The 11,322-nt window shown below is 59.9% G+C and overlaps 1 protein-coding gene across 1 annotated transcript; it reads right to left on the bottom strand.

Annotated features, from left to right (window-relative positions):
- Positions 1–25: 25 nt before the first annotated feature.
- SLC12A9 (solute carrier family 12 member 9) lies at positions 26–9,167 on the bottom strand. Its single transcript, XM_080830700.1, has 14 exons — positions 9,102–9,167; positions 8,180–8,399; positions 7,814–7,948; positions 7,236–7,367; positions 6,566–6,874; positions 5,802–5,909; positions 5,560–5,671; positions 4,815–4,972; positions 4,609–4,691; positions 4,270–4,394; positions 3,927–4,119; positions 3,581–3,755; positions 3,223–3,369; positions 26–1,322 (listed from the first exon to the last, which is right to left on the bottom strand). Exons 2-14 carry the CDS (start codon positions 8,358–8,360, stop codon positions 433–435), a joined length of 2,748 nt encoding a protein of 915 aa, XP_080686826.1. The 5' UTR covers positions 8,361–8,399; positions 9,102–9,167; the 3' UTR covers positions 26–432.
- Between the last annotated feature and the right edge of the window lie 2,155 nt (positions 9,168–11,322).

The raw sequence follows: 11,322 nt of genomic DNA on the forward strand, positions 1-11,322 counted from the left end.
CCCACAGCACTGCTCCGCCAGCCCGTAGTGTTTTGGTCTTTTATTCACGATCAGCGGTTAGAAAAATAAAACAGAACAAAAACATCACAACCTCGAGGGGTCTGCGAGTCTGTTGGGCTAGGGGAGACTGAGGTAGCCAAGAGTCAAAGCAGAGACCCAGCCTCCATCAAGGCACCGGTGAAGGGAGGGAGGCCAGTGGGGAGGGCTGCTGGCTTCCTCCCCCAGCGTGGTGGGGACCGAACAGCTGCCTGCATTAGTGCACGAGAGCCCCTCTCCCAGGGACAGACGGATGCCCAGCCCAGGATCCCCTAGTCTGTCCACCGGGCTCCATGCCCCGCATGTGGAACGGGCGGGAGGCTGCCCTTCCCTTCCATATCCACGAATCAAAGTGGGTCCCTAGAGCCGGGCACCCTCTGCTTCAGGCCCCGGGCGTCAGAGATCAGTGCAAGTGACGGGGGTGACGCCATGAATGAGCAGCGTGGGGCCCAGATCCCGGGTCAGAGTCTCCAGCAGCGCCAGGTAGCGAGGGTAGCGGGCAGGATCTGCCGGCGGCCGAGGCAGGTACAGGAAAGTGAGGGCCGTGGCAGGCCCACCCTCGGCATCCCCACCCTCGGGGCCCCCCGGCCCTCCTCCCCGGCTGCGCCCCTGCTGGGCCCGAACCAGGGCGTTGGCACTGCACGCCAGGGCCTCTGCCTCGGCGTCCCCCCGCCTGCCGTTCACGAAATCCCCCTCCTCCTCCTCCTCAGTCTCCCCAGACCCAGCCCCCTCGCCCCACACCACCTCCTGCACTTCAGCCCTGATCCTCAGCTGGCTCAGCAGTGCCCGGAGCCGCCCCTCCGCCGCCCCGGGGGCCTCTCGGGGCCCCAGGCACAAGAAGATCCGGAGCCGGGCGCTATGCCAAGCAGGCACCATGCCCAAGATGGTCGCCATCTGCAGCAAGAAAAGGCCACACACGTCCACGTAGCCGGGCCCCCCCCGGGGCCGCAGCAGGTTGAGGGGCCACACGTCCACGTGATGCGGCTGAGAGGTGCCCCCCGACCCCCGGCTCAGCCGCTCGGGGGGCAGCGCCCCACAGGCCCGGGCCAGGACCACATTCTTGTTCATCTTGAGGGCGTCTGCCACCGTGGCCACGTAGTCCTGGGGACTCAGAGCCCGGGGGCTCCCAGGAGCCCGGGGTGGAGGAAACAGGGTGCTCAGGGCTGGGGACCCGCCCTCCTGGGTGCCATCAGCAGCGTCGGAGAAAGCCGGGTCTGTCAGGAAGTGGTCCTGGGGTGCAGCATCATCGTAGAAACCCAGGACCAACGTGTTGGGCTTCATGCCACCTGGGGGGAGAGAGGGGGAGGTTGGGAGGGAACCGACAGGAGTCACACTCGCGGCTGAGTTCACCCCACGCTAACACGCACCCGTCAGCGACACACGTCAGCCATCAGGTATGGCGTTCGCTCCGCGCTCGGGCTCTCCCCGCGACATTATGCACGTTTGCATAATGACTTTTCGTTTTCCCAAATGCTTTTGCATGCGTTTGTTTGTTGCATCTGCATGACTCATCTCCCCCCACGTAAATCCAAGGCGAAGTTCGCCTCAGGAGCGATTCTTCTGAACTAATGAGCACTTCCGGTCCGTGGCAGTTGGATGCCTCCGCTCCAAGCTCGTGATGGGAGATGAGGGTCTGACTTCACGGGGCCGACCAGACCCCTTGAGTAGGCAATAGTCAAGCTCGTGGCCTCAGTCCCCAGGGAGACAGCACCCCAGCCTCTGCTGGGGGAGGAAGGGAACTGGCCTGATCTTCCCAACACTCATGATGGTGAGGCCCCAACTGCTCCCCGGGGAAGAAACAGGTACCCTCTGCACGCTAACTCAGGGCTAGGTCCTGCTGAAAACACTTTGTGTTTTAACTCCTCTCATCCTTGAAGCAACACTATGAGGTAGGGACTCCTTACTCACCCCTTTCACAGATAAGCAACCTGAGGCACAGAGAAGTGAAGTCACTTGCCCCAAGGCGCACGGTCAAGAGATCCCAGGGTCCACAGGTGATCACAAGGTACCCAGCACCAGAGCCTATTCTCTGAGCCTCTGACCTGTGTGTGTGTGTGTGTGTCTGTGTCCTGGTTTTTAAATTTTTGAAGAACGATGGCAAAACTGGATACCCTCCCCACCACCGCCCACTTTAACAGGGCTGAATTTACAGAAAGACTCTCAGATCTTGTCTAAGGCTTATTTCTCGTGAACCAGGTTGCTCAAAATCCACCCATAAATCCAGTTCTGCACTCCAGGAGGAGTCTTTCCTGTTAAGAGGAAATCCTTTCCCTTCATTTGAATCGTTTTCCTCAGGATCCATGTGGTAGAAAGCAGTGATCTCCCGGCACGGTTTCCCCCCCACAAAGGGTGGGGCTGAGGGGACACCAGGCTCTCTAATAAGGCTTGACGACGGCCCAGAAACACCTGTGCCGGCGTGAACTCCAGCCGACCTTGCAAATGGAACCAGTCACCCCTTCCTGAGCATCGCCCAGAGTTCTGATTGACCCTAAACAGGATATTGTCCAACACTTGAACCTTAGCCAGAGCTCAATGGAGAAGGGAGTACGCACTCAGGGAAGGAACTGACACCTGCCTGGCATTGAGAAAGGAGGTGGCAGCTCAGCACGGGTTTGCAGGGAGCTGGGGTGCGAGGCTGGAAGCCTCGGCACCAAGGCAGGGCAGCAAAGCGGGGGAATCTTCCACTCGCTCAGAAAGCATCGGCCCCACACACCCTCTGCATCCTCTGCGGTCTCTGGAGGCCAATGTCACACCACCCCTTCCTCCTCCGCCCCTTCCAAGCCCCAGCTGAGATACCATCTTGTCCCCGGCCACATCAGTGCATAGCGGTCTTGAAATCAGATGGCTAGAAACCATCCGCCCTAGATTTGAACAGCCCCCCAGACTCAAATGATTCTTCCATTGTCCCCAGACACACAACATGGTCTTCAGAGCCTGTGCCCTAATGTTGGGGTCAAGGGGAAAAAAAAAAGGGGGTCAGTGGCACCCATCTCCAGTCCTTAAGCATCTCCTTGGGACTTTCATGTCATCCGTTATCTTTAAACTTGAGCACTGTGTCTTATCTGCACTAGACCCTGAGTTCCTTTCAGAGTTTGCAGTTTGTGGTTTATTCTCTGGCAGACGGTAGCAGAGATTGAAAGGGGCCACAGAGGGGATGTCGAGGGGACCCAGGGAGGAGTAGCTCACCAAGGCCAGAGATCCGAAGCAGATGCTGAGCCCCCTGGCGCACGGAGGGGGAGAGGGTGAGGTCCACAAAGGCCTTCACTTGGGCTCTGTCCACCAGGCTCAGCCATGCCCCGTACTGGGGCTGCACAGGGTCAGAGGGCAGGCAGTCTGCAGAGAAGGGAGGAGGCAGATGTGGGCCAAACCCATGTACTTTTCTCCAGGAATCCAAATACCAAATGGGCCAAAGAGAAAGGTCTCAGCAGGGCTCTGGCTGGTTAGAAGCATCATCGGGGAAGAAGCATGAGGCCTCTGGACCCAAAAAACGCAAAGAGGCAAGAGGGAGAAGGAAGCTGGGGAGGGAACGAGCAGGGCAACTCACCAAGGTCTCCCAGGGTGACGTGGCCCAGGACATAGAGGCCCCCCTTCTTGAGCTGGTTGGCCAGCCGCAGCAGAGGCAGGGCGCCCCGGGGGTTCCCCACCAGGAGCAGCAGCTGGGGCCGCCAGAACTTCACGTGATCCTTCCGGACGTCCAGCCGGAGCAGGTACTTCCGCACCTGGGGCCAGGGGTAAGGTGCGGAGAGGAAGGGCTCAAACGGGCAGCCCCCACTTACCACCTCTCGGACAAGAACCCCGACTCCAGCCACGGCAGAAGGAGGCCTACTTGGTGGGGGGCGTTTCCCAGACCGCCTCCTCCCCTCCCCACCGTCCCCCGAGCCGCCACCAACCTGGTGGAAAAGCAAGGCCTGGCTGACATAGCCCCAGCTGCTGGGGCCTCCCCGGGCCGTGAGCAGGGCAGAAAGCAGGCCCATGAGGAGCAGGGAGCCGCCGGCGGCCCCGGGGCTGATGAGGAACATCATGAGCAGGCAGGAGGCCACGCCCAGCAAGCAGGTGTGCCAGGAGAACAGGCTGAAGGTGGGGCTGGGGGTGGGGGAGAGAGAGAAGGGCGCTCGGGCCGCCCGCTGCACTCCACCTCCAACCCCAGCCCCCGGCCCCCCTCACCCCCCCCGGACTGAGTCCTCCCACGCCTCCCTCTTCATCTCCCGGCACCTGGGACTTGTCTCCTCTCACCGGAAGTTGGGGGCCGAGGCCCACTCCAGGCTCAAGCAGGACAGGTCCACCGCAGCGTAGGCCACCAAGTAGAAGACAGTGACCACAGCAGCCAGTGTATTCAGCTTCCCAGCCAAGAGCACCAGCTAGACAAGGACCCAGAGGCTGGGCTGTCGTGCATGACCGCCACCGCCCCCCCGCCCCCCGGCCCCCTGCCCCACCGGGCTAAAGGCCAACTCGTTCTGCCTTTGTCGTTCCCTCTCCCAGACCAAGCCCAAGCCCAAGCCCCTCCTGGTCCTGGAAGCAGAACCAGGAGGGGGCTTAGGGGACGGGGAGGGACAGCTTGAAGGGAAGGCTTACCTGCACTAGGCCCCAAGAATAGAGCACAGCCCCCCAGGGGTTCCCCGTTCGGGACACAACCTTGGCCGGCGCCAAGATCACTCCTGTGCAACCAGAAACGCAACAGACACATCAGCCTGGGCCAAGTGGCGACTGAGACAGACCGTTTTGGGGTGGGGGTGGGGGGTGGGTACACAGAACCAGGCAAGGAGCAGGGGATGGCGCACCAAAGAGGTCATCCTGAGCCAGAGCGTGGAGGATGCGGGAGGCCCCGATGAGCGAGCTCATGGAGGCTGAGAGCGACGTGGCGTAGATACCGACCAGCACCAGTGGGGGCCACAGGCTGATGGCACGAAAGAACCCGTAGTCCTCCTGCAGCAGGGTCCTGGGTGGGGGAGGGAAAGGAGAACACGGATAACACAGGGGCCCCCATCCCAGGGCCGTGGGGAGATGAGCGCTCTGACTCTGCACTCTGCGGGAGGTGAGGAGCTGGGATTCCTGGGTGTTCTCCACGGACCCAGCCCCAAACTCAAAGCCCATTGTAATGCATCATGTGTGCCCAGAGGGGAAAGACAGGGCATTCTCCGGTTATCATCTGGGCTGCTTCGGGTTTCATCACGTGGTAGACATTCCTAACAGTATCTGTACAAGAACCCAAATATTTATGGAAATACAAATTGATTAGAAAGCCATCCCCCACCCCCAAACCAAACACTACAGGAGTCCCAGGGACACAGCAAATACGGGCTATAGGCTGGCAACTGGCATTTAGCTAGCTGTCCCCCCATCAGTGGCGGCGGCAGTGCCTTCTCTCTCCCAGTGGGAGGAACAGTCTTTGTTTTCCCTGCACCCCGACAATGGGGGGTACCTGCCCCCCATCCTGTGCTGTCCTGGGTGATCCAAGTGTGGCAGCCTTGTGCCACCACCCCGCTCCACCCCCTCAAAGGCCAGGCCGGCCCCCTCCCCAGGCACCTGTCACAGGTGAAGGCGGAGAGGAAGAAAAGCAGGGTGTAGATGAAGAAGGTGTAGGTGACAGCGACAATGGTGCCCAGAGGAATGGCCCGGCTGGGGTCCTTCAGCTCCCCTGGAGGGAGAGGAAAAGAAGGACAGAGGTCAGTCCTCCCCATGCCCTACATCCTGGAGCCCTCAGCACTCCCACAGGGGCACAGAGGGGCTGCCCACAGCCGCAGGGGGCGAGGGGCAGAGGCTCTCACCTGACATGTTGGCTCCCGCCATGATGCCCGTGCAGCCATTAAAAAGGACAGCAAAGACGCTGGCAAAGGTCATCATGGCCCCCGTGGTGTAGTCCTTGGCGTAGCCAGCTAAGGGATGGTTCCCAGGGAGGAGAGAGCGTCTGTACCCCTCACAGGGATCCAGGCATTTTGGCCCTGCCACCCTCTCCCCACATGCCTGGAATCCCTGTGCCTCCCCCACCACCGTCCCCAAGACCCCAGCCCTGATCGGCCACAGGCCCTGGCTCAGCGGGCCCCATCACCTCCTCCCCCCAACCCCATTCTCCTCCTTCCTCCCTCCAGGCCTTCACCCTTGCTCCTTCCTGAGACACCTTCCCTCTGGCTCCTACCCAAAATCCCCAACACACCTCAGGCCACCTCCAGCTCTACCTGCTTCCCCCTCCCAACCCCCACTCAGGCTCCCCTCCTCCCACTCCTCGCCTGACTCTCATCCACTTGCATCATTTTCGGTCTTACTGTGCGATGTAATTGTTTCCTGAATGTCCATTTTATCTCTCCAACTAAATAAAGTTCCTCTAAGGCAGGAACTGTCTCGTGGTCATGCTGGCGCCCCACTGGGCCAGACACGCTAGCCAGATCTTAAATGACCTGCACTGTTCAGAGATCTGACCTCCGCCCCCTGATTCCCTCTGATGTCTGTTCCTTCCCAGGGATTCCAAGGGCCCGGCTCCCACATGGGCTTACCCCTTGCCCAGAGAACCCTGTCACCCCTGTGCCCAGCTCACCACCCAAGTTGGCCCTCAGGGTGCTGCTGTTGAAGCCAGTGAAGTGGCCGACCTGGGGCGGCAGGGAGGAGCCATTGGGGCCGGGCCGAGGGGTCAAGGGGATGCTCCTGGGCCCCACAGCCACAAAGCTGACCAGCACCGAGGCCAGGGATCCAGACACCAGCAGGAATGTGAGAAAGGAGGCGCGGGCATAGAGGCCCGCCCCCAGGGTACAGACCCCACCCACAAGGCCCAGCAGCAGGGAACCATAGAGCAGGCTCCAGCCGTAGCCCTGGGGCAGGACCTGAAGCCCACTGGGCCTCGTGGAGTCTACAAAGAAGAAGGAAAAGAGTTAGAGGACCAGACCCCCAGGAGGGATCCCAACCATGAATCAGAGCAGGAACAAACCCCCTCTTTGCCCCCATTGTCCTCAGAGGCTATCTTTCCCACTCCCCTATTCAACTGTCCTCTAGTACCCTACCCCTCCCTGCTGGGGAGCACCTATCTTGCTAGGGGTGTGAGCCTGGGCTTCCCCAACTAGAGGGTAAGCTGAAAGATGGCCAGGACCATCTCTCAGATGTCCCCAGGAGGCAGGAAACACAGGAGGTGCTCAAGAAAGCCAAGCTAGTGGACCACGTCGCCCACGGAATCCCCAACCCCGCAAACGCGCAGAGCCGCCTGGAGCACAGACCAGCCCCGAAGACATCGAGCACGGCCTCCACCAGCCCCAGCAGGGAGACGGCACAGCCACAGACGTTAGCCAGGTAGAACATGAGGCCGATGCTGCCCCCAACCTCAGGCCCCAGGGTCCGGCTGATCATGACTAAATGTGGAAGGAGGAGGTGAGCGTTAAGGGAAAAGAGAGTGAAACGGAGCAGGAGAAAGGGTCGGGGCCCAAAGCGCTCTGCAGCCTCGTCTCCCTGCACATACCAGGACCATCCCCAGTGTCAAGCTGGCCTGCACAGCCACTCCCAAGTCACGTGGCTTTACACAAGTCACTCATACTCTTGAGCTCCCAGTTCCTCATTCGTAAAACGAACAATCGAATTGACGAGACTGTTGGGAGAACCAAGATGACAGCTGGGAAGCACCTGGCAGACAGGAGACCAGCACTGACATACGTGTAAAGCCATGTTGGTCACCTTTCCCGCATCGGTTTGCCTGCTGAACGTTCATTAGAAACTGCCTCCCTCTTGCCTGGCCCCAGCCCCACCTCTGCCCTACTAGGCAGAAAAGCCCAGACCCCAGTCCACCAATGTTTGAGGATACAGTAGGCGCCGCCCCCCCGCACAGCTCCGTTGGTGGCGATGGCACAGACAGAGAGGACGGTGAGCGCCAGGATGAAGTAGGCGACCAGGAGCATGGCCAAAGCCTGTAGCAGCCCAGCATGGCCCACCACGAACCCTGGGATGGGAGTGGCAAAGCAGGTCAGAGGGTGCCTCATGCATCCCCACACCACACTGGTCCTCAGCATCAGTCACCTGCTGGGGCAGAGCTGAACACAAGGTCACGGGAAGCCCTCTCCCCAAGCCCTTCACCCACCCGCTTCTCCCAGGACCCTTCCCCCACCTCACCCCAGTCCCACCCCTCCCCCACCCCACTGCACCCCTGAGGAAGTCCCACCACCCCACTCACCAATCCTCAAAAAGACAACTATACTGAACATGGACAGGACCGTGGGCACCACCACACCAAGGAAGGTGGAGAGCTTCCGGGCAGATGCTCCTCCAGGACCCCCGGCCCCATTGTTAGAGAAGGCAACCCCCTCATCTCCCAGGAGCCGGTAGGCCAGCAGAGGAGAGTTCTCGCTGGCCATGCCAGAGGGCAGGCAGAAGCCACCAGTGGGTTATGAGGCCTGCAAAAGACAGTTTGCTTAATGGATAGCAGCTCCACAGAGGCCCTCAAAAACATCTCTAACCAAACACCTGGAAACTTCCCCCAGCAACTCAGAGAGCTCCTGAGGGGCAGACTGGTCCTTGCCACTTCCCGGGACAATGGCAGACGCTGCACCCTTAGCATTTGGGTACCAAGTCCCCTCCCAGCTTCTGGGGAACCCCCACGCCCCCATATCCCTGGCTCTGGGAAGAGGCAAAGGTACTCCCCCTTTTCAACTAGCAGTGCAAGAGGAAACAAACCCCCCAAAAAGGGAAGTGAGTTCCGGGCAGGAAGCCCTCCTCATCCCCTCCTCCGATGTCCTGAGCTGTCCCCCTCCCAACTCCCTCAAGCAGTCACCTCATCCGTGGCAACAAGAATTTCCGAATCTTCCAAAGCCCCGCCTTCCATCAATCCTCTCTCCCAACCCGTATCAGACCAGCTCCTTTCCCCCCAGCCTCACCAGATTCCTCCCACCCACACAAGGCGCCTGCCAATCTCGACCAACCCAAACACACCCCTCGACTACCAAAACAAAGACACAGGCTAGCAACACAAGGTGGGTCCTCCTCCCCCCACCGGTTCCTGCCCACTTTCTCCCCGGGCGGGTTGGAGGGGGCCGAGATCCGCTTCTCTCCGGCCAGGCGCATCCCCACAGCCCGGGTGCGGCAGGGCGCTCACTCACCCACCCGGAGGACGCAGCCGGCCGGGGGCGATCCCCGACAGCCGGAGGGGGTCTGCTACGGGCCGAGGGGGCGCGGATGCCGGAAAAGCCAGCTGCGGCTACCGGGATGCCAGGCCGGGAGCCCGCCCCCCCAGCCCACGCGCCCCATTGGTCCCCGGGATCAGCCCCGCCCCGTGGGCGCGCCCAGGAAGCCCCGCCCCCTTCGGGCTTCGGGGACCTGCGCGGCTCCGGCTCCGGCTCCCACTCCACGTGCGCCGGGGATGCTGCTCTAGGTCGTCCCTGAGGGCACGGTGTAGGCCACGGCTCCAAAGGCGCCCATCCGCCCCTCTGCAAACAAGCGCCCGCTGTGCGGGCGGAACCCAATCCGAGCTCACGGAGGCGCCCAGAGGAGCCACCACTGAAAGGGGTGTGCAGTGACCGCGGAAGACAACTGCAGGTGGGCGGGGCCGTGACACCTGGCCCAGGTGCGTCGCCGGGAACGCAGGGCCACGTCGCTCGGCGCCTTCCGGAGTCCCATTCGTCCAGCTTCTCGAATCCCGGGAATGTCTCTGGGGTACCGGCCTCAGCCCTCACCCCCGCGGAGACCCGCCCCTCACGGCCGGTACATCCCTCCGGCTGCGCTCTCCGCGTCAGCCATCGGAGGGAGCCATCGGCCGCTGATCCCGGCGAGCCCCGGCTGCACAGGCCACCGTCTGTCCACAACGTTCTCCTGCTGCTTTCCTACCGGCCTTTGCGGTGTTGTCCCCTCCAGCAGAGATGACAGGACTTGTGAACATCCGGGAGATGGGATTCCCCCCCACCCTCGCCTCCTCACTCTGCACGGGTACCATCAACATTAGCACCACCTGGCAACGTTTTCTCATCTGTAAAATGGGGATTAACCAGAACCCTGCATAAGGTTGCTACCGGAGGGTTCAATGAACTAACCGGTACTTGAAAACAGTGCCTAAACGTACAGTAAGTCATCTGCATACCTCATATAATGCATCAGCACTCTGTAAGGTAGATGCTTCGTTAGGAAACAAGCTGGGAGAGCTTCCTTAATCAGTTTCTAATCTTGATATAGTCCTTTGTGGCTACGCTGTCACTTGAGCCTGGGGAAATGAGCACCGCTGTTACTGCCATGGTCTTTGGCTGTCAATCATCTGCAAACACTCCCCTAGGAGAGGAACAGGCTCAAAGCAGCCCAAATGGGGCATTGCCAGGGAGAGGTCTCATGAGCAGCTGAACTGTGGCATTTTCAGAGGTCATCAGTGCTGCCCACGGCGGAGTTTGGTTCGTGGATCTTTCCCACACCATCCTGTCACAGTTTTTGATGATTTCAATATCCATACTGATGAGATTTCCAACACCCTGGTGTGGCAGTTGCTTGAACTCCACAGATCGACACAGATGGGTGCAGTTCTCACCCTCCGCAATACCCAGTGGTTATGTCCAGACTTTGTCCTTGCTGGAAAATAACCGTAGCCCCTCATCCTTTCTGTTCCCCTTCTCTGGTATGCCTGCTAAGGAAAGAATTAATCTGACACTGGTTAAAATGGTAAGGAAGACTTTATTCAGGACTCTTGTGATTGGTGTCAAGACTATCACAATAGGGGAGAGAGATGGGATTCCTCTCCAAATACAGCAAAGGCAGCTGGGGATTTATAGCCAACAGGCAGAATGAGGGAGTCAATGATGGGTAATTACTAGGAGGAAACACCAAGACTAGGGGGATTCTAACTAAACAGACTTAGGATTCTTGCTGAAGGCAGGCCAGGGTGATCAGATATCAAGGGCAAGAAGATTCTGCCTAATCTGGGCTAGGCAGGCCCAGCAAGGATGAGGGCCAAGGTTGAGGCCAAGTCCAAAGAGGGCTCAGAGAAGCCCGACTGAAGTTTGGTCAAGGAAAGGTGCCTTGACCTCAACAACCCTCCACCTCACTGGAGTCCGATCCATAGATCCTGCCCTCTTTCCAGTGTCTCTCCGCTCACTTTCCATTGTACCCAGCTTAAAGTTCATGGTCAGTGAAAAGCACTCCCTTGTCCCTCTCTCACTTTATTAACCTCCTGGCAAAACCACAGCCCTGCTAGGTGCAACCCCCGGTCTACCCTGAGCCTGCCCAGAGCAGACGAATATGGCTGAAGAAAACACCCAACTATGGGAGCTCGTCTCAAATTCATGACCATGAACCTCAAGTGGGCCCTAATGCTGCCCAGCATTCCGACAAGATTTCTCTGGT

The sequence above is a fragment of the Martes martes genome (genome assembly GCF_963455335.1).
Source record: "Martes martes genome assembly, chromosome: 18".
NCBI lineage: Eukaryota > Metazoa > Chordata > Mammalia > Carnivora > Mustelidae > Martes > Martes martes.

Coding starts and splice junctions, on each gene's coding strand:
- SLC12A9 (XM_080830700.1), bottom strand. CDS start 8,360: ATGGCCAGCGAGAACTCTCCTCTGCTGGCCTACCGGCTCCTGGGAGAT. Junction 5,910..6,565: donor CCTGAGGGCCAACTTGGGTG/GTGAGCTGGGCA, acceptor ACCATCCCTTAG/CTGGCTACGCCAAGGACTAC. Junction 4,692..4,814: donor GGCTCAGGATGACCTCTTTG/GTGCGCCATCCC, acceptor CTGGTTGCACAG/GAGTGATCTTGGCGCCGGCC.